This window comes from Callospermophilus lateralis, chromosome 12, assembly GCF_048772815.1.
Source record: "Callospermophilus lateralis isolate mCalLat2 chromosome 12, mCalLat2.hap1, whole genome shotgun sequence".
Classification (NCBI taxonomy): Eukaryota; Metazoa; Chordata; class Mammalia; order Rodentia; family Sciuridae; genus Callospermophilus; species Callospermophilus lateralis.
The window spans coordinates 61,458,246-61,482,379 of NC_135316.1; the positions used below are offsets into that span (position 1 = coordinate 61,458,246).

At 35.2% G+C, this 24,134-nt stretch overlaps 1 protein-coding gene across 1 annotated transcript in view; it reads right to left on the minus strand.

The window, feature by feature from the left end:
* Positions 1 to 18,340, minus strand: part of Pcdh17 (protocadherin 17) — a 91,843-nt gene extending 73,503 nt beyond the window's left edge. Inside the window, exon 1 of the mRNA XM_076872519.2 lies at positions 15,241 to 18,340. Coding sequence (XP_076728634.1) covers positions 15,241 to 17,808 — 2,568 coding nt within the window. The 5' untranslated portion in view covers positions 17,809 to 18,340. The remainder of the gene's footprint in view (positions 1 to 15,240) is intronic.
* Positions 18,341 to 24,134: the final 5,794 nt, after the last annotated feature.

The window sequence follows — 24,134 nt, forward strand, 5'->3', positions numbered from 1 at the left end:
GAATATTTACATCTCAGTTGTACATGGAGATATTTTCTTTATAGGTTCCTTAATTCCATATTTCCCCTACATATGTCACTTTATTATTGATGATTTAGACACATTGTTATTTAAATCTAAAACATGAAGTATGGAATTTTTCCCTAAACTAAATGAAAAAGTGAAACAGTTGCCATTTTCTTTCATAGCCTGCTTTCTAATTCTTTTTATTTTAAAAATACAAAAATGAGTTGTCATATATAGCTTGAAAAATAGTTTTTCTTTCTCTGAAAGTACACAAGTTTACTCGAGTTGAGTAAAGTAGTTTATAAAAGTTATACACTTATTATTAAAAAGACAAATTATGGAACTCTTTTCCTGGTCTAATTTGATTTAAGAATGCTGATACCCTTTTCGGTGAGAGGACAGAACATCACCAACATAAAATGGTGTATCCAGTACCATAGGGCATAAATAGCTCAAGATGAAGGCATAACAATAAGCTCTCTTTCCATTATTGCAGAACCAATAAATAAGCATAATGAAAACCATGACACATTATTACATCATTCTGTATTGCCTCTATTCATTAAAAAATCCAGATGAATGCATTTAAAATAATTCCATGTGTCAAATGATTGTAAGTTTTGCACTTGAGATAATGCTGAAAGGAATATATGCACAGAGCAGATACATGGTCTTATGTGGCGTGTATCAAGATTATTGTAGAAGTACAAGGAATCTGAGCAATAACCACTTAACACCCAAATGGTAGTAGCATAGTATCCATCATTCACTGTGCTATGTGTTTTCTGATATTATGGAGTCAATAAAAACCAAATTATAAAGCTTTAGAAAAAGCTTCCCTGTCAATTAGCCCTTGGATGAATTCTCCTCTTTCAGTTTCCCTGTTGATTTAATATACTAGATTACATTAGCAGCAGTGGCTTGTAAATAAGGAGTATCTGAATCCTTTTAATGGAGATATGCTGCCAAAATAATCAGCTTCACACTTAATAAGTTTCTAAGTATTTGGAAAAGCTGTGAAATGGGATTATAAGGTTAAACTGTGTACATCTGGCTTGCCACTATGTAAATATTTCAGAAATTTGATCTCATGGGCCAAAGAAACACCTGTCTAATCATGACTCTTTTCCAAGTTACATGAACTTCAGTGAGCAAAGCAGTACATAAATGCTGACAAGAAATCTTAATCGATTTGCATAATGTACTTCTTATGCTAGGCACATAATTTATCATATCTCAACCTTCTAAGTGAATACATAAGAAGTATTCTAGAGAGGTTCTGTAATATCATACTTATCTTGGCCAAAAACCATGGGGGTACCCAAAATTTGAAATGTAGGATAATCACTTGAAATGCTAAATAATCGCATTGATGTTTTTCTTTTGCTATGGTATGTAATTTTAGCATAATTAGATGTTATAAGTATAATTTTTGTGTAACATGAACCCATAGAATAATTAATGAGAGGTAGGAGTCTGTGCATAAAATAACAGTAAAATTTGAGCAGTTGCTCTAGTTAATAGAAACTTTGATCAAGTTGAATAGTAGTTGCTTTTAACCAGATTCAAGCTTAAATAAGTATTTTGACTCTTTGTCAAATCTACACCAGCCCATTAAGCATGATTTTAGTTTTTCAAGTTGTCTGTGAAAAAAGTAATTAGGTTAGAAATGCATCCGGTATGGTTCTTATCAAATTAACTTAAAATGTTCAACTTGAAAACACATATTTGAAAACTATGGCCCCAAAATGGCAGCTAAAGGTCATCAAATCAGATTTCTAATTATATTTCCTGGGAGCAGATGGGTGCAATGAAACCTAATGATTGAATTTTAAATGCTTTCATGCACCTTTTATCTGTTTCCCAACATGTTGATTCTACCTTAATGCTTTAACAAGATAATAGGTTTATTACAATTAACCAAGTGAAATGATATATCCACTTTCCAATTACTTATATCATATTACCTGGGGATATTCAACCAGAGCCCCTTTCGTTTCCTCACTCCTAGAGCACTTCCATTACCAATACTGTGCTTGCACCTCAAAAACCCAAACAATAACAATATTCAATAACAGGTGCTTCCTTGGAGATTAGAGTTCTTTAGTGAAATAATGAGTAATTAACACAAATATCAAGTTCAAGTTTGCAGAGTCTCAATGGGAAATTTCAACTAAAAATAATTTTAAGGAATTTATTGACTAAGTTGGATATAAAGTTTTATTCATTATATGATAAACTCATCAGACCTGCATTGTCATAAATGCAGGAAGAAAAAGATTTACCAAGAAATAAAAGAAAAAAATTAACATTCTATTTTTTTAGGAGTGGCAGATAGAAGATTTTATCTTCACTATACCTTACTAGTACACACTCCTGCCTGAAGAAGAAAAAAGAGGGCGTTATGTTGGGAAGTTTATTTTATAGTTTAGTTTTATTTTTCTTTAATGAAAAAGAAAATAAACATTTTAAGTAAAAATATATCCTGAAGCCTGGATTAATTTTTAAATTTTAACTACTATACAACTCTTTGTCTATCAACTACATTTTTTAAAATGACAAACATAATATTATTTAATCCAGCCCATACTGATATGTCTATACTATGGAAATTCAATTATATGAATTCCACGTGCATATGTGTGTAAAGTTAAACATAAATCCAGTGAGCACCACCTTGTCTCATAAACATATATACTGAATTTAGAAATATTTAACATATATATAAATACACAATATTTTAAATGTCCCCATAAAAGCCACATCTTCCACTGAGATATCATATATGAGACAATTTGAAAAAGACAAGAATAGAATTAGAACACATCAGTACAATATAGAAATAATAATTCCTTTCCTTTGCTTCTCTCAACATTAGATGTTTTAGATAACACTTTTCAAATGTTTGAAGAACTTTTTAGAGTTTTTAAGCAGACAAAATGTGTTTTCAGATTTCATAGTTGATATAAAACTAACAAATGCCTGAAAACTGATAATTTTGCAAAATGTTCATATTTTTTACCAACGTTCTTTGGAAGTTGCATTTCCAGTAAATATCTAAGCTGTATTTTTTGAAAGAAGGCATGTATATGTACATTAGTTTAAGAAAAATTCCCACAATGAGAGGAATGAATAAAATTCAGACTGAGTATGACAGGTCCAGTTTCTGTCCTATGCTGTGAGAGCACATTTGCTCTGCAAAAGGTCTCTTGCAAGGAGACAAAGCCAACACATATCTGATGGCCTCCCCAGGTGGATAAGTAACACTGATTGCTGGTGTACCTTTAAAAAAAATTCCAAATATTTCAGAGAGAATTTACAGATAAACTTGTATATAAATGTGTATATAATTTTTATACTAAGAATCCATCATTTGTACCATAATTTTACATAATAATTAACACTATTAGTTAAATCTTTTATATACATATCTTGTATACAGCTTTTAAAACAATTCCTAAACATGGTAAAGTTACATTTCAAAGCTCCTTTTTCTTTTTCTTTTTTTTTTTCCCCCTCCTGTTTCTTAGCTACTCTGGCAAGTGAGGATCCATCCTTGCTTTTTTCCTTTCTTTTTTTCCTTTTATTTATGGTGCTGAGAATTGAGCCTAGGCTCTTGTGCATGTTCTGCAAATGCTTTATCACTGAACCACATGTTTAGCTTTAAATGAATTTTTAATTTGGATTGAAAACTCATTTTGCTTGAGAGCATTATTCTAGCAATTAAAACTTAAATTTTAAATTAATTTCAATTTTAAATTAAAAATTCCAGAAAAATAATGACCACATCAAAATATAACTTAAAAGTGGCAAACAGTTTCAATGAATTTTTTAGAAACGATTTAACTATTTATCAATCAAGTAAGTGATTAGGGATTAGACAACTCCACAGACTGGGGAAGTATTTTAAATAACATTATTGAAAGAAACATGATGAAACATGATGTTTATTTGAATACTTAGTTTATTTTTCCTCAATAAGTGTATGCAAATCTCATTACCACTTACATAAAGTAGATTTTGAAATTTTGGGGATATTATGTAAATTGGCTTATTACTATTATATATGTTTGGTAATTGTCAATGTTATGTTCTTATTATCAAATGGCAGGTGGTAGGTATCAAAGTAATAAAATCATAATATTATATAACAACCAATAAAAAATAGATGTAATTTCAAAATAACTGTTTTTGATTTAGGTAAAATCTAACTTTATTTTAAAAATGACAGATTCATACTTTATGCAGTATTGTCACAAACATAAATATCTGAAAAATTATTTAATACAGATAAAATTATCAAAATAGATTACTAATTTACTAAAGCTGGATGGGACTTGAAGCTTAAGTAAATCAATATAGCATCTTAATTGCATAATTTTAGTGTTTCATGAACTATACTAAAAAATGGGAAAATATATTCTATAGTCAATGCAATCATCTCTTGATATAAAAAAATACAAGTATGCAAGTTCATGTGTGAATATATTATAATATGTGGTTGCATTTATAATATAAAGTGATTCTGTGAAAGCTTGATGTTTATAATTGAAAATCTTATTCACTTGTTTTTCTCCATTAAATTAATTTGTAACCAATAAAATCATATAAGAATTTTTTGTAGTTATTTAAAAGGTGATGAGTATAAATTAAAATTATCAGAACATATCATTTTAAAATAAATGATTTACGAACTGGCCCTATCTATCTATCTATCTATCTATCTATCTATCATCTATCATCTATCTATCTATTTATCTCTACCTACCTACCTTAGACTTTATCCTTAGTCCATACTTCAGCTAGATAGCATTGGTGATCATTGGAAATTACCTAACTGTAGAAGTTTTGATTTCCTTGCCAAGAGTTTATATTTTCTAATGTGCCTATTATATACCAGAAACCATTAGGTGATCTCAACTCCATTGCCAAATATGAATCCTGTCTTCAAGTATTCTGCTATCTAGACTTCTTTGAGATAAAATAACTCAGTCTTACAAATAGAGAATTAAAACGCCAATCCAGAGGTTCAACAATATTCTTACTTAATATCATGTACTATTTTGCATGTGGACCAATGCAAACTTCATACTAGAAATGGAATTATGCACTGCCACCACTGCAACAAAATGGAGGGAATGGAAAGTAGCAAGGTGTCACACCTCCTGTTATCCATCCAGTTTTAGTATCTTTATTGTCCCTCTTAAATCCTAAGACCTCAAGTAGCTTTGGGATCAACATAGAATAAAGTTACTTCCATGGCTTTTTAATGTTTTGCAGATTATTTTGCCATACTTTTTTTTTTTTTTTTAACCTAGTAGTTTTAAGTCATGCGTTCTGAACACTGCTAATTGGTCTTACTCCAATTTACTTCCAGTTTAACTGGACTACAGAGGAGAGTAATGGGAAATAGTATATACTCCTTTCCTGAGATGTTACATGTCAACTTTTCACCTAGGGTAAAACTCAGTGTCTGATCTGTGGATTTTTATTTCTTGAGATTTACTACAGAAACACTGACATAACCTTTAACCAGAGCAAACAGAGCCACTCTAATAAGCAGGAGACACGGAACCTACAAATGCACAAGGAACAGAAAGATCCTGGCAGGAATTAATCTACCATTTTCACACATCTGCCCAAGGGAGGTATTGTAATTGCAAAAATTTACTCTAAGACTGCTGAGACTCATAGTAATTATGTTTCTTTTTTTTTTTTTTAATAGAAATAGCCACAGGTGGTAACAAATTGGGTTTTGAGATGGGGAACTGGGCATGCATTCTAACCCAAATTACTATGTAATTGTCTTGATTATAAAAAATTGTGAAAAGTCTATTGCTCAAAATCAGAAGAAAAACGTCTATTTAAAAGTAATCCTCATCTTTTTTAGTTTCTCTTCACTTAGGCACATTGCTTCATTTGTTGGTATTGGCACATCTTATAACAGGGCCAGAGTGTAGAATACACTTTTGACAGTAACCCTTAAAAATCCCTGTGAGTGGGATATTTTTTTTTTTTAAATAGGATAGTTCTCTTATTTCCATCCTTATTAACTTCAAGGGATAAATAGTAGCTTTCCTAAGAAGGTCAGGACCTGGAATAATTACTATCCATGCTTCTGCCAACAGTAAAAGTGCAAGGTTAGAGATATTTTCTTTTTCTATGAGTTGATATTAAAATGTTTGCTGTTTTATACATATAAATATATATGATATTTTATACAGACATGTAGATAATATCAATATATCAATAATCTTGTACCTTACTCCACACTTAGGTTTATGAAGTAATGCCAAGATGTTTTCACTGATTTCTATATTAAGGCATTCCATGGATACCTTGACCAGTAAAAGTCATTGTATACCTTCAAAATTACTGTTTTTTAATCCAGGAATTTCTGATTTACTCAGTCAAGATTATAATATGAAATAAGGCACTGACTTGAAACAAAAACAAAAAATAATCATTAATGTAACATGACATTATACAAAGAAAAAATAGTAATGAAAATAAAGCAAATGATCAAATATCTTGCCTTAAAGGCATGTGAAAGTAAGTTTCTATGAAATTCTTAATTCTACCATAATGAAAACAATAATAAAAATGGACAATTCATTTATCATTTTTGCATGACTTATAACTTCTCGTAATCACATTTTAATACAAAAAAATTGATTTGAGATATAATTTTATAAAATAGATGAAAAAACTGCAGAAGCAAAATAGAAAACAAGAAATTTGTGTTCCCAGAAAATACAGCAACAGAATTCACCAAAATTTAGAAGATATACTGAGGGTCAAAATAAACTATTTTTTAAAATTGTGAAGTTTTTATGACTAATATTTATATAATGATGTATCATTAAGAAATTATTAGATTTGAGCTAGAAAATATTTTCTTTTCAAAGCAAACTCACCTTTGATCCAAAATACTGAAAGGAAAATATTTTTGTAGTAAATTTGATGAAGATTTGAAGCATATTATTTTGCAAACATAGGAAACATCGATAAAAAGCATGTACTGCTACTTTTCAAATGTGCTTAGTAATTCTTCTCATGATAAACCATAGGTGAATTGCTTTTATAAGTTCAGTTCTGCACATACAATTTGCTCTGCTGTTGTGAAAGAATACCAAATATACATCAAATATTGAGTCATAGAATAATTTCAGTATAATCTGATAAAGTATGCTATGCAAGAAATAAAATAAATTGCTTTTTGCAAACGTATTTATGGTGAGTCTTTTCTCTCTGTGATGAGAAAAAGAATGTTCTATCTTAAGGGTGAAAAGTATAATATTAGGCTTCTTAAACTGATGGAAATGTTCATACTACAAATATAAATTTAAGAATTTTTCTAAGATATGTATTGCCAAAAGTTGAGCTATAACATTAAGAAAGATATTTTAACTACTGAAACTATTTTTGTCTCCAAAAAAAAAAAAAAAAAAAACCTGTTGCTTTTACATTCTTAAAAGGAAACTATTGGAATAGGATATAACCAAATTTTTACATGTAGATATTTCAATTTGTGTTTTATTGAATTGGAAGACCTGGAAATTATGTATACACATAATTATTAAAGATTCATTTAGAGATACTATGAAGATGTGTATAAATTTATGACTTATGCTTAAATTATATTCTTAAAAAATTATTTCAGAAATACACATGAAATTAATGCTGTGTGTCATTCTTAGACTATATTATAAACACACACTAATAAATGCATTTGAAACAAGATTATTTGATACATACATACTTTCACTCAAGCATGCCCCTTTAGCACAATGTGTTTGCAGGATAGCAATTTCAAAATTTAAAGACACTAGTTAATTTACTATGTTCTCCATAATAAAGAAAGCTGAAAAAAATATATATATAGCACCATAGTCAATGGAAGATTATTTAGTCATGTTGTAAGTTAAATCTGTTATATGAAAGCATGTTTGAAACAATATTACAACCTTTCAGAATATAAAGTTATCATCTATATAATGTATTAATATAATTTACAAACATATAACCAATGTTTCTTAAAATAGTAAATATCTACAAAATAATTGTGAATGCACAGCTTTGAAACTTAAAATTGACTTTTAATGCTTTAGTTTTCAAACTCTACAAAGGCTGTTTTTAGCTGATAAAGACAGTAAACAAGAAACTGTCTTTTAAATTGTCACTTTAATGTGTTCCACTAATTAAAATTCAGAAATGTTACAAGTTTGAAAAGTATTAAATAATTTTTAGACAAGATATATTTCAGAACCAAACAGAGGCTTATAAAATTATATTTATCTTCACTGGGCCCACTTTTCTTAAAAGAAAAATATGGTTCATGAGAATGTTTTTTAAATAGAAATATAAAAAAATATAAAGATAATACAAGCTTTCAATATTTCAAAATGACTGAGATAAAATGCATTTATAATATCATTAAATTATTTTAATATATTCTACTCCTCTAATCAGACCAAAGTCTGTCTATGTAGATTAGTTACATATAAAGTTTCATTTATACAACCTGTATTTATCCTTTGATCACAAAGCTTGTTAACTTAAATAGTCTTTTATTGTTATGATTCATTTTCCCGTAATTATGCTGTTTAACTGTCTTATTTTTTGAATAAATATATGCAAATTCACCAATCACATTCAGCACAGTTATGGTAGATACTCAATGAACTATAAGAACCATTTCAGTATAATAAAAATGCCTGGAATAGATCCAGGGCAAGGCCTACAAACACCAATAATCAGAATGTCACTAGGACCAGAGCAAACAAAAGTGTGTCACATATATATCAATAGATTCTCTGAAACATTGTCTGAAACCAATTTTTTAACCTCACTTGAAGAACTTGATGCACACAAGTAAAAGATGCCACCCACATAGCCACAATTTTGCATCTATATTTTATTAGATTTTTTTGTGTTTTACCTTAAAAATATTGAACTTAAACTTCTGCAGTAGCAAGGAAGCAGGAGTCTGCTTCTGCTTAGTCACAGCAAGGATGTTGATGCCATTAAGGACTTCTTTATCATAGATGATTTATTTCAAGAGACCAAAGGATAGCAATACATCACTGTCAAAGCTAGTGGTGAAAGCTATGACTAACTGTAAAATACTGTATGCCATTGAAGGAAATTCTTGTCAAAGTCTCCTTTACTAAAGTAGTTTGACAATAGATTAGTGTAGGTCTGATGAACTTTGAAAGTGTTTTGTAGGTGGGTGGCAAAAGTCACACTATCTTCAAAATGATAGGCAAACTGAACTTTATACTGTTCTGTAACAACTCTACCATCATTGGTTGAAGGAATTTAATGCAGAAAAAAAATCTCTTCCCTAATGATTTTACTAAAAGATGACTTCAAGATAATACCCTGTGGGATTTATTAAACAGAAGTATCACTGAGGGGAATACATTCTAGAGCAGTGACTAATATCATAATTAGCAGGTGCATTTGTAAGAATTTACCCACTATTGAGTGTATTGCAAGACTTCTCAGCATCAGGGAGTTAAGTTTTACTTCCTAACTGGCATGAGCCCAATTATAGTGACTTCTTCCTTCTGTAGTTCTTTCATCATCAGGCTCACAACATACATTTTCACAACTCTTCCAGCCATGCTCCAAACAATGTGAAAATTGAATGACAATAGGTTTTTTTTACCTTTTTAAACCTATATAAAATCCAATTGATGAAGGGTAGTCATTCCTTATCTCCTCATCTCTAGGATGACTGTGTTTTATGGAATTTCAAATTTTGGAAACTTTAAAATGGTTAAATCACCAAGTTCTAAAATGTTTTCAAGAAAACATATGTTTGAAATTCTCCTTAAAAAGGAGAATTTCTTTGAACTATAAGAAATATAATAATAGGCCAATATTTTGAGTATTCACATATATCATACAGAACATATAAAGACACATATACATATAAACACATATTAAATTTTGCCAAAATATTTTTCATGTTTTCCTAAATGTATGCAGAGCCAAACTTTTTCTACCACAATAAATGTGTGATATATATATATATATATATATATATATATATATATATATATATATATATCTTTATTAATTTTAGAAAACAAAATATTTTTCTTAATTTATACCTGGTATCCTTACAGATTTATTTCTGTTGCATTATATTACATAAGCAACACTAACAGAAAAAATTGAAATCTGACATTTAACAATAGTGTTAAAACATAAAATACAAATATTATATTTTATAAAGTATTAAATGCTTATCTAAAGAGTGTGAAGGGTTTCTTTTGCCTTAAAATACCTAAAATTCATGATTTTCATGGAGATAATATTTGGCATTATTTTAAGAATAAATGCTTTAACCTCATATATAAGAATTGTATTATAAAGAAGCAAGTAATGTATATAATTGTATCAATTTTATGGGAAAAATTCTCTGGAAAGTATATTTTGTGTGTTTTTATGCATGCCTTGAAAAATATAGTCAATAGTTGCTATCTCTTTAAGGAAATGTAACTTTTATTAATAGATAAAATGTATGTTCATATAGTTACGAATTTTAAAGCATACTTTTCTGTGATCACATAGAACTTTAAATAACATGGGGATGCCAAGAATAAAATCCCAAGTCTTTGGTACAGACTCATATGTGATAATATATATTGAAATTATAGGACTCGCTCATACAATCAAGTAAAATTAAAACTTATCTTACTCCTACACTTTTAAAAGCCTGATGAATTATTATCTGCATTAATATGACAAAATATCACCTCTCTAGAATTTTGGAAATTTCATTGAAAACTAAAAGCTAACGAATAAAGAAATTATTGCCTGATGAAATGTTATCAACTATTATTAAAAAAATAAGATTCTTTTGTTTTTCTTTACTGAGAAATAGAGAAATGCCCATAGATTTATATCGGAGCTGAAATTTTCGCAGACACACATGTAACTATGAATAAAAGTATTAATGAATATAATGAATAATGGTACTCATTTTGAAATTTTAAAATAATTTAAAACTCTTCTCCAAAGAAACTTTAAACACTTAATGGCTGATTACATTTTAAATTAAGTTTACTATTTTATTTGTTCTATTTTTAATGCATAATAAAAGAAAAATCTTTAATGACTGTGATTTGTTCCTCTGAACTAGAAATTAATCCTCATATGTTCTCAAAACATTTCAAAAGGAAAAACAGTCCAGGAATGATACACTCAAACTACAACCCCTATTAATAGATATTATATATAGTTTATAGAAATTAAAACATATAACTAATCAAAGGTGCCTCCTTAGAATAAAAGTTGCAGCATAATACCTGCAAAATTATAAATGACAAATGAAATTGTTCACAGTGTATATTTGTTACTAATATCATTAATATCCTATAGTATGAAGTGTGAAGGAGGTCAGGAGTTTGGGAATCATTGTTATGAGTCTCTATAGTTCAGAACCTCCTGTATTGGAGAAGTGGGAATAAGTGGATAATGTTGCTATTAAAGAAAGACTTTTACTTTCACCTTTCATTTTGAAATACTGAGTTTATTGTTTATACTATGATATCTAGTTCTCTACAGATCAATCTCATTTTTATATGTTTGGATGGAATCTATATATTTACCATATGCTTAATTCTTTTTTATTGAAAAGGTCATACGTATATTTCAAAAGAATTCTATCATCCTATCATAAAGGATGTTTATGAATCATTAAAATCATTAAACGTTATGAATAATTAAAATTGATCTTCCAAACACCAAAAAAAATATTTCTTTAAAAATTTTATTTTAGTAAATCTTATTTTTCTGGTTCAATACATTTCCTTTTATGAAATCATGTTAAAATGACATGTAGTAGTACTTAAAAAAAATGGAAAGAGATCTTCAAACAAAATTGGAAATCCTATAAGTGAGAAGTCCCCAGCTTCTTCACCTCTTAGGAAGCCTTAATCGAAAACACCTGTTGATAAGTCACCCTAAGACATAATGAGAAATTCTTGATAAACCAAAATTAGTAGTTATTCTTATTATTAATAATCTCCACTTGACTTTAGGTTGCATATTATCACATGAAGTAATGCACATGGAAATTGCTCCTATGGAAAAGATTTTATAAATTTGTGTAACTATCTATCTGCCTTTCCCATCATAAAATCTTTGATCTTATGCTTCAAAATCAGTCTTGTAGTTTTAAAACAAACAAATTATTTAATTATTAACTATGTTTGGTATAATTGACTCTACTGTGGGTAATTTTAATCTATTAAAATCTATTGTTTAAACACTATATAGGTTGCTTTAATTTATTCAAGGAACTTGATAAAAACCTAAAGTAAAATTCTGTCTCACAAACTCTTGTTTCTATACAGGTTACATGATTATTCTAGATCCACATTCATTAAAAGCACTCTTGTGCATAAGAAAAACCTGCAGACATTAAAATTTACATCTTAGATGCTATGAAACACACACAAATGCTTTGATGTTTAAATAAATCTTAACTTTTGCTGTAACATGAGCCTTAGCTGTAACATGAACCTTATAAGTCACAAAGTTCTTAAATTTTCTATCATCACATTGTACCAGGGTATTGAAACACACTTATAAAATTTTTTCCAATTCATTTGGTAGAATTATATTCTGAAACTTCTAAGCAGTCTGCAAAACGCTGGAACAAAAAGATGAACCACACCTAGTAGCTGTGAGTACAAGTGAACTTTGTGGATTCAAAGTCTACCTTCAGAAATACACATGAAATTAATGCTATGTTTCTTTCCTGGGCTATATTATGTACACACTGTAATAAATGCATTTGAAAGAAGATTATGTTATACCAATGTGCTTTCACTCAAGCATGCCACTTTAGCACAATGTGTTTGCAGGATACCAGTTTCACAATTTAAAAAGACACTAGTTAATTTACTATGTTCTCCATAATAAGTATTGAGATAAAACTGATACGTTTAAAAATAAATAAATATATTAGGAATTTACAAAGAATCCCTTAGAAGACTGCAAAAATTCAATACAACAAAAAGTTATTTTATCAGTTGATGCTGAGAATATTTTCAGGACATAAACAATATGGGAATTTAATTTACTTTGAAAAAATCAAACTTTGTGTCTTTGGCATGGGTTAAGATTCTAAAGGAGACTATCAATACAGTTTGCCTTTTGTTTTTTGCTAAAATTGTATATTTGTGTGTGTGTTTGCAATTTTGACTTTTTAATGTTAATGAGAAGAATCATCAGCATTATCACTCTTAAGCAGTGATCAGCTTCAAGGACAGCATGTTGTAAATACAGCACAGACATCACTGTCTCTTAAAAACTTCTGGATATTTTAATCAAACATTGTTCCCCACTAGTCTCACCAAGAAATCAGACTTGCTGAGAATTCAACTTACACCAATTACTTTTTTGTTGTTAGAAACTAAATGGAAATTCAACTTATAGCAATTGAAGTGAAGGATTAAGCATTAACCCTTTGTGACATCTTCGCATTGTTAATGGTATAACTATAAGAAATGTTACAATAGACATGTATTTACAAAATAACTGCAATAGATTCTAATATATATTTTAGAACTGGAGTATAGTTTAGTGGTTGATTGCTTGCCTCCCATGTGCCCTGAATTTGACCCCCAGTGCTGCAAAAAATACCTATACACATATATACATTTCAGCATTATCTTCCCCATTAGAAATATTATCACACATACCAATTTTACAGTCACAGAAAGACTTGCACAGAAACCACATTTTTAAAATGGGAAATTCCTTTTAGGTTTATATAGAACTCCCCAAAATCATGATTACTGATATACAGTTAACACTATAAACGTAGGATTTAATACTATAATTGATACATTAGTATTAAACAATATCAAGAATAAGGGTTTGTTTTACCAAGATATTGTGCTATTATAGGAAAATATGTTTTGCTGAAAATTAGCATGTGGAACACTTATTATGTGAAAGAATAGGATTATTAAATTTTGCTATTCAATTTTAAAATAAAAACATTACTGAGTCAAGTGTCATTAAAAATTATTTGCTTTTCAAAGCATAGTAATATGAACAAATTATTTTTCATTTACCTTGCACTAATTTTCCTCCCAAAGTGTCACTTTTAGTTAAGCTCAATTTTAAACTTCAAGCACTGCTCATCCAGAGTAATTTGTAATAACACACATTCATAGTGAACAAAAATTAAGATTTTCTGAGACACAACTCAATGTGAATAAAAGAGTGGATATTAATACAGCCACCCTTTTAAAGAATCTGTATCTATGCTTTGTCAGTCATTTAGTTTTTGTCATATATTAGTAGATTTGAATCATATTAAATAATATATAATAAACATCACTTAGAAATACTGAAAACCACCCTATGTAAACTAAATGCAACCTAAAATCCAATGCAACTTTGCCTTCCATTTGCATTAGCACAAAATGATTCTGTGACTCTCTTGCATAATGATCCTGTGACTCTATTCATTCCTCAGTGACTTCAAGAAACATCAGAAAAAATCACAGGATACAACAAATTTTAAGTTTTTCCTAGATATTTACAGGTCACTATCCCTAGACTGGATTTATTCAAACTTTTGGAATAACTTCAAGTGTTTAACTTACAATTCAAAAGCATAAGTTACACTAATGCATTATGCTGCAGCTTCATCTGAAGAATAAATGAGATCTGTGTCCTTTAAAGCACTTTTTAACTTTTTGGGGAGTGGTGACTTAGTCAAATTGATTTAAGCTCTAGAATTCTGACTAGTTCCTATTCTGTAATTTTAGAAGCTAATATTTAGATATAATTACCTTTCATTTTAGCATCAAAAATTTTAAAATGAATTAAAGTCTTTTAAAGAGAATTACTTTTTTTCTATTCTGGAATTTGTGTTTCAAAAAGTAATGTAGACCAACAAATAAAGTAAAATAAACTAGGACTACTGTACACTGCTAACATTTTGAAATCTACAAAAATAAACTTTAAAAAAGCAACAGAATTAAGACATTTACATCTTACAGATTTCAGACTATTATATGTGAGGGTTTATGTGTAAAATCTGATGTACACACAGTGTTAAAGTTTAAACCATTTTCAGTTTCAAAATTCCCCTCACTGTTGCTGGCAGCATGGCTTGTCCCGTTCTAAAGGTTTCAGGACAGCTCCAACACCAGCAATAAAGTGAATTCAGTCCCAGTTACGCTAAAAGTCTCCTACCTGAATTATGGACATCCGAGTGGCAGGGGTCTCGCTCGCGTTAGTCCCTTGTCCTGTGAAGCTGGTGTGGCAGCCTGCGTGCCCCTGAGGGACAGTTAGGTTGTTGGAGGCTGGTTTGAGATACATCACCTCTGACCGGGGCGAGCTGAGGGGCAGGCGGGTTTGGTAGTCGAAGTACATGGGGGAAGTGGCCAGGGAGGGACTGCTCACCACGTTCATGACGTTCATGGCGTTCCTCTCTTCCACCTCGCTCTGCACCAGCATGATATCATTTTTGTTGATTTTCTTCTTCTTGCCCTTGCCCCCGCCCAGCTGAGGGTGGCTGTATTCGGCGATGCGGCAGTTGTAAGTGCGGATCTCCTTGTTCTCGCGCTTGCACTTGACAGCTATGGTGATCATGGCCGCTAGGAGGATGATGGAGATAGTGCTCAGAGTCACAATAAGCGGCAGAGACATGTCCCAGTGGTGTTGTTCGCCATTCACCCGGGGTACCCCTTCTGGCAGGGAGCCGCTCACTGACCGGATAATGAGCTTGGCCACAGCGGACAAGGTGGGCTTGCCATGGTCTGTCACCTTCACCACCAGTTCCACCACGGGTGTCACGTCCTCCCAGAAAGGGTGCAGCGTGCGAATCTCGCCGCTGGATGGATCAATCTCAAACAGGTGGTCATCATTGCCATCCACAATCTCGTACGTGAGGCGCCCGCTCTCGCCAAAGTCGCTGTCTAAGGCGCGCACGGTGCTTACCAGGTAGCCCAGGCCAGCGTTGCGCGGGACCTGAAGCTCAGCGGTGTCGTTCTGCAGCGTGGGCAGCACGATCACTGGCGCGTTGTCATTCACGTCTAACACTGTCACTCTCACCGTGGCATTACTCTCCAAGTGCGAGGGTGCTCCAGAGTCCTTAGCAAGCACCTTGAACTCAAAAGCCTTGGTCTGCTCGTAATTAAAGGAGCGCAGGGCATATATGGCCCCGTTGGTGGGGTTCACAGACACATAGGTGTAGATGGACACGTCGCCGATGTGCGAGGGCAGAATGGAATAGGACACTGTGCCGTTTTGGCCCAGGTCGGGATCCTGGGCGAGCACGGAACCCAGGTACTCTCCTGGAATGTTGTTCTCATGCACTTGCAGCACGTAGAGCCCTTTGGTGAAACGAGGAGGGTTGTCATTCTCATCCAGAATCTTGACCGCGAACGATTTGGTGGAGTTGAGTGGAGGTGAGCCTCCGTCCCTCGCCACGATTGTCACATTGTACTCGTCCTGTGTCTCTCGGTCTAGCGGGCGGTCAGTCACCACCGTGTAGAAGTTATCATAGTTCTCCTCAAGCTTGAAGGGAACAGAACCCCCGGGACCGCCTAGGCCGCCACCACCACCTGTCCCTCCTCCACCTAGGACTCGACATTGCAGCTGCCCGTTTTTGCCCGAGTCTCTGTCAGTGACCCGCACCAGGGCGATGACTGTGCCAGGCGGGGCGGCCTCGCTCAGCGCCCCCTGGCGCACCGAGACGAAACCAATGGACGGCGCGTTGTCATTGCGGTCGATGAGCTTGACCGTGACCTTGCAGTGGGCCGGAATTGGGTTAGGTCCCAAGTCTCTGGCCTGTACGTCTATCTCCAACATCCCATTCTCTTCATAATCCAGGTTGCCCTTAACACGAATAAGACCGGTCTTCGGGTCTATGGAGAAGAGCTCCCGCACGCGGTCGGGCACGTAGCTGCTGAAGGAGTAGAGCACTTCACCGTTGGGACCCTCATCAGCGTCGGTGGCGTTCAGATCAATGACTACGGTGCCCAACGGGGCGTTCTCGGGCAGTTCTACCAAGTAGGAGGGCGCCTCGAAGACAGGGCTGTTGTCATTAGAGTCTATCACCTTCACGTTGATCTGCACGGTAGCAGACCGTGGCGGCTCGCCGCCATCCAGGGCAGTCAGAACAAGTGTATGGTGGTTCTGTTGTTCACGGTCCAACGCCTTCTGTATGACTAGCTCTGGGAACTTGGTGCCGTCGCCGCGGGACTTGACGTCCAGTGCAAAGAGACCGTGGTCATCGCGCGTGAGCAGATAGGTGCGGAGCCCGTTCTCGCCCGCGTCTGGGTCATGTGCGCTGGTAAGGGGAAAGCGGGTTCCGGGGGCCGCGTTTTCGGAGATGTCCATTTCGATCTGATCTGAGGGGAAAGAAGGAGCGTTGTCGTTGATGTCCTGGATCTCTACCTTAATCATGCAGATTTCCTTGTCGTTGGCGAACACCTCGAGGGACAGCTGACACTTGGCATTGTGGCGACACAAGGACTCACGGTCGATTCGCTGTTTGGTGTAGAGCAGCCCACTATCGGCGTCCACGTCTAGCAGGTGCGGTGCCGAGTTCTCCAGCACCCGGTAACTGCCCGACTTGCCTCGCCCGCCGCTGCCACCGCGTTCAGCGGGCGGAAGCCCTGGCTGCAGTCTAGCATCTTTGCCGATGTTGCCGATCACGGTGCCGGCCCCTTGTTCCTCAGGCACTGAATAGTTGAGGTTTTTGAGAGTCAGGGCAGGGGCCCATAGAAGGAAGCAGCAACAGATGGAAAGGTACATCCCAGACCGGTGGGGTGGGGGCAGAAGCAGCCGGACTGGAGGGGCAAGCCTGTGGGTGCGCGCCAGCCTGGGGCCCGGGAGGAGGGCGCGCGCGCGACGCGAGCCACAAGTCTGTAAGTCCTTCCTTCCTTCCGCACCCGGGCTGCGGCAGCAGGCAGTCTCTCCTTATTCCGCTCAAGTTCCCCGAACCTGTTGATCTACAGCATCCGCACTGGGGGAGAAGCAGCGGCGCAGCGGAGCTGCAGCGGCTTGGAGCAAGGCGGCGGCTCCCTGCGGCTGAGGGCGAGCCCGGGGCTTTGTCTCTCCCGCCTGGACTTCAGGAGGCTCAAACTTGAGCGATGAGGCCGGCGATAAGAAGGAAATCGAGTCTGGGAGGGATGATAATGAGCTAAAGAATCGGTAGGTTTTCCTGGCTCCCGCTAGGGCGCTGCAAATCCACTCCAGCCGGTAGCCTACAGAATACTCTTCACATCGGGTGGGGGAGGGTTCGGGGAGGTGTGTCTCCAGGCAGATCGGAAAGTGAAATCCTTACTTGTTACTCGTCTCCCGTGATGAAATTGATGGGAATGAGGATCACGAACAGAGAGTCACAGATATATTTTTTGAAGCTTCGTCGGCGCACTGTGAAATGTCTGCTTGCTGCGCAGGCTGGTCTGTTTTCAGGCAGTGTTTTGCTGCATTTAGAGATCTAATCTTGCATTGCTGGCTGAGGCAACGGCGGCGGCGGACTGCATCTCCCAGCCAAGCGTATTTTTTTTCTCTCTCCTTTCCGAGCAGCCAAAGGGAGGGGAGGAAATGCAGCACATAGAACTAGTGTCCCGATTTGTAGTTTCCTCCCCCTACCAGGCTCCTCCCTCTCTTCCTCGGTAAAGGCTCTCCCCCGAAATCAAGAAAGCCACAGCTTGATCAGCATTTGCGGTGTGAGTCTATTGGGAGGGGAAAATATATAGATATATCTCCGCCTCTGGTCGTGGAACACACTCTGGTATCTACGCGAAGCCAGTAGCCGCCACTACCATCCCATTCTCTTCCTGTGAGCAAGGACTTCTCTCCATGCAGTTTAATTCCAGTTTGCTTTTCTTCCCAGGCAAAAGGAAATCAACAGGCAACTCATGGTTGGACGTGCAGATTTGAAGGGGGAGGGGGGAGGCCGAATAAAAAGGAAGGGGGAGCCACCCTCCCAGTCCTCCAACACACACTCTCCCTGTCTCTCCCTAGAAGGGAAACAGTCTCTGCATTCACAGGGCTGGGCTGTCAAGTGCCTCTCTTTTCTTTCTATTCAGCACCTCCTTCCAATGGCCCAGTCTCCCAGTCCTCTTCATCTAGAAAAGAAAACCTTGGCGAAGAATAAAAGTGGTGAATATTTGAAGAGATTAAGGTGCGGGTCTTTTCTCTTTTCCTAAAAATAAAAAAAAAAAATTAATAGTAGGAGGAAAGGGCTAGATGAAAGAAACACATCAAGGTTTGGCGTGATGCATTCTGCAGTCTCGCTATCACATAGTCTCTCTGGGTGACTCGGGAGGGCAGGGGGTGAGAAGCTGCGGGCCGCGGCGGTCCTGCCAGAGGAGCCCACCCCGGGAAGCTACCTCCAAGGGGAGGTTAGGCAAAGGTTTGTCTACACATTATTTCGGGTTCTCGAGACGCCTCGATATACGGTAATGACACATCTAGAAATGCAGGTGTTCTGATCTGCCGGATGAGTCAGAAGCAGCGGAACGAATCGTATTCACTCTCGCCTCATGGTCCTCCCTTCACAGACATTAGTTGCGGCTTCTTCCTACCGCTTTCTCTGACTCACTCTATAGAAAGAAAAACCAGATTCATGTTTCGGAGGGAAAAAAAAAAAAAAAAAACCGAGAGAAAGGGAGTGGGGGAGGAAGGTGATGCTGAATCCAGGAGCACTTTTACTCTACCTCTTTCTGCCGGAGTCCGAGGTTCTGGAAAACAAGTCGTCTGCTTTGCTAGGTGTACTTATTTTATTTTATTTTATTTTGGGTTATTTAAAAAAAAAACAAAAAACGCTTTATCTCGGTTAGGCGTGAGACACCCCCAAATCTTTCAGAGTCTTAGAGGGGAAAATCACGTTTCCAGAGATTATTCTCAGCCCCGTATCATAGTTCAAGATTTTCCTCTCAGTATTCTCTATTCAAAGTCCAGCATCGGTGTGCATAGCTAATTGTGCAGTCTGTTGTGGAGGGCTTTTATTTTTATTTTTAAATTCTTCCTTTTCTGTCACGGGTGGTCTCTTTCAATCTCTTGCCCATCAGGATCACCCCAGAGCCTGAGAAAGACGTGCGGATTTCAAACCAAATAAATCCATCCCCGCAAGCAAAGCAACGGAGGAAATGAAAGGTGAAAATTCAATTCAACAGTTGGAGTAGCGTCTCCCCAGCCGCCCTCCGCCGCTGCCGCATCCGCCGGGCTCGCAGTCCCTGTTCTTTCCCTAGCGTCTCTTGCTGACTGACTCTATTCACCTCACGCCGCCGCTTAAACATTGATACTGATTCCCTGCCAGCCAATCCGCGTGAGGAGCAAGGCCCTGCCTCCTCGGCCCACGCCCAATAGGAGGCGGAGAAGAGGCTGGCGGGGGCGGGGCCAGGAGCCCCAGTGCTTTAGAGTCATTGATTAGATCAGTTAGATGGGAAACCAATGCTGCCAGCCAAGCCAGCTACACGCTTTAGCGGCGGCGCCCAGGGCCTCGCTGCCGAGTCTCCCGGGTCTTTAACTACCCGGAGAAGCTCCTCCACTGTTTTCCTCCGGTAAAGAGAATTTAAAAAAAAAAAGTTCGATATCAATTTGATTTTTTTGGTTGTTGTTGTTCTGCATACACTGGAATGAGAATCACAGCATGCTTTCCAGAATAAGGTAGCTGCGGTCTTCTAATGGATTTCTGTACATACACATACACACAAGCTTTCATCTCACACACACCCCTGCCAGGGAGATGCAGATTTCCTGATTCCAGGTGGACCCATCAGAATGAGGTGCGGAGGTGTGTGTGTGTGTGTGTGTGTGTGTGTGTGTGTGAATGTGTTTCTGACGGACTCGACACGTATTTCAGTGAGTGTATGTGTGAATTCGAGGGTGCTCACTGAGCCAGCTTCTGCCGGCGCTGGAGCAAACACGCCCAGAGCAACAGCAATCAATATGTAACTTTTTTCATCCTTAGAGAAAAATCAGCTGTCCCCAGGCTCCCATGCAAGTAAAGTCCCTTGATTATGAAAGTGTTTCAGAAGAAAAGCAGACGCCAGTTGAAAGAGGCCGTGTGTCCTTAGAGGAAAACAATCTCTCTTCTGAGGAGAAAGTCTCTGTCTAAACAAGCATTCTAGCTTATTAAAACTAAAACCTGGCTAAATAATACTTGGAGTTATCCTCCTTCCAACTCAAGGTTCAAGGCAATTAAACGCCCCTAAAACACACAATAGTTTTAGCGTTTTGTTCATCTCCATCCTTGTTTTTAAAGTTCCACAAGGCAATTGAATTTTATCTTTTTAATTCCAAATAGCCATTGATAACAATATTTGCCACGCCAAAGTCCTATGCATAGAAGCTAAATTGTAAAAACATGATGGTAGATCCAGTCAATCTTTTATAAGTCATATCTCTCTCTCTCTCTCTCTCTCTCTCTCTCTCTCTCTCTCTCATACACACACACACACACACACACACACTCCAAATTCTTCCCCAATTTTAGAATCTCAAAGGTTCTTTTCTCCTAAAAGATTATCAAAAACAACCACAAGTGAAGACTGGATTGCTCCTGATCCATTCTGGGAAAGAGTTTAGGCAAAAAAGAAAATTGAAGTATTGAAATAGAAAAGGTGAGTGTTTTGATTGCTAGAGTATTGATTGCAATTCATAAATACTGAAGTTAAGTTGCCATTTATAAATTGTGAATGACTAACATACAGATCTGTAACATGAATCATTCAGGATTCAAAGAAAATCAAATCCAGACCAATTACAATAAAGTTCTGAAGATTTTTGTTGGGATAATTGCTTAAAGATTCAGGTGAAGGAGCTATTTATTTCCCTGAGGCTTCAATGAGATAACTTATAGTCAGAATGTGCAGTCTGATTTGTATCCAAATTTACCACTCCTATAGGAAACTCTAGCAGTTTAAAAAGTCAAAGATAGACCTTCAAATCCTAAAATGTCTCTGCCTTTTCAAAATAGACAGTTTTTCAGATATTTACTGTTGATGAATAGAGTCATAGAAGCTCCTAGAAATTTTCGTTCTTTGAGTGGGTGCTTAAGCACACTGACAAGTGAAACTATAGCTTTGTATCTCTTTGGGATTAGTACCTCTGTTTATCTCATGTACTTTGGAAGTTGAGTCTTTGAGTCTTCAAAAGCAGCAGCTAACAAATAAAAACTAATGATTACACATTCATTTATTAATAACTACTTTTTATATGACAAATGTAAAGTGTTTTGCATTACATACTAATTCAGGGAAAGTCATAAAATATCCTTACTTAAAATTTACCATCATGCAAAAATTAAAGAAAAAAATAATTCCAAAAAAGGGTATTATTTTTTTTTTAAAAAAACTGTTTTTATGAGTGTATTATAGTAATACATAATGGAGTTCATTTTTCATATTCATAAATGATTACATAGTTTGTTCCACTTATTATGGTTTATTGATTAGCCTTAATTGGATGTGATTTGTGCAGCTGGGGGATACTAGAAATACAATGTCTAAAAAGAGAGACAGTGATTTAAAAATGTATCCTTAAAGACAAAAATTTGCTGAAAACCCCTCCAGAGTAATTATGTCACACCTCCCCCTAGTGTATGGAAAAAGAACCACCACACTATCAGTGAATACCACAGGACATCTGCCAAAGGAGAGCAAAAGAGATATATAGCAAATATATTTTACTTATGTTGTAGCATTGGATTTTGTTGTTGAAGACTGTTATGTACCCAAAGTAATTAATTTTTATCTTTATGTTCCACACTTATTTTATTTTTAAAGGAAATGAAATCAACTGATATCTCACTTCCAATTTTCCAATTACTTGCTTGTCTTTAAACAGATATGATAATCATGATTAATTTTTCATCATCTTCTATATTCTATCTTTTTCCACAGATAGATTTTATGTCTACACATAGTAATTTGAGATGGTGTTTTAAACTATGCTTAAAATATTAAACTCAAATGAAAAAGAAAAAGATGATATACATATATCATCAGAAATATTCTTGATTCTGATACCATAGATTGATTTCTGTACCGTGGAAGACTAGACCTGTGGTATAGAGTTCAGGAATCTAGAGGATTGTAGTGTTGTGCCCATGTTATAACATTCTTTTGTAATTTATCCTGCTTGCTGTTATCTTGAATTCAATAAAATACGGCTCTTAGGAGACATTTCTGATGTGGATGTTTTCAACACAGCCACTATTTATATAAAAGAAAATGCTCCCTCTCTATTCTCTTTCTTATAATATTTTTACCATCATTTCACTAACTGGTTTCATACATTTTTATTTATGAACAAAGAGCCTTCAAAAATAAATTTAATAGCTAAATAATACATATGAGAAGTATCAAAGTCTCCATGTCACATTTAAATACCCCAAAGTACTAGTATCACATTCATAGCTAATTCTTCTACTTGCTGTTTTCTTTTAGAGATATTTGTGACCCAGTTGAAAAAACACAGTCATTGATAATTTGCTGACTTTTAATGAAAGCTTTATTTTTTAACAAATGAGAAATTCACACTAACATGACAATTGCTAAAACCTATCATTTTCCCTTAATAAGCATAAGTTATAATAAGCAATTCAAGTGAACTATAATTTTTAAAGTTCAGGAGAAATATTTTCTAATTTCAAAAAATTTTTGAGAACTCAATTTCTTCTACATAACAAACATTTAAGTGTAAAGTCTCTCTCTAAATAGAGTATATAAAATCAAATATTAAGCATTTTCTATTTTTATTAAAATCATGAAATTTTGCCATTAGAAAACATATTCAAGTCAGGAAATAACTATATTTGCATTTTCTCTCATGTATATTTTATGATGTTTTACAATATGATCATATGATTCAAAAGAATGTGCCTTCTTTTTTAGTATGTAAATATTACCAGTGAAAAATCAAAGTTACAATATTAACCCAACAAAAACATGCAAGTTATATCTTTAAGGAATTAATTTGCAATTCACACAATAAGTGAACTAAATTTACAACTTGTACCTTTATTATTTCTATACATTTATAAGTTAGTCAGAAGGATACAGAATAGATTAGATTGTGTAAAGTGTATCTCTTGAGACGTTTCAAACGGTATAGTTATATTCTCT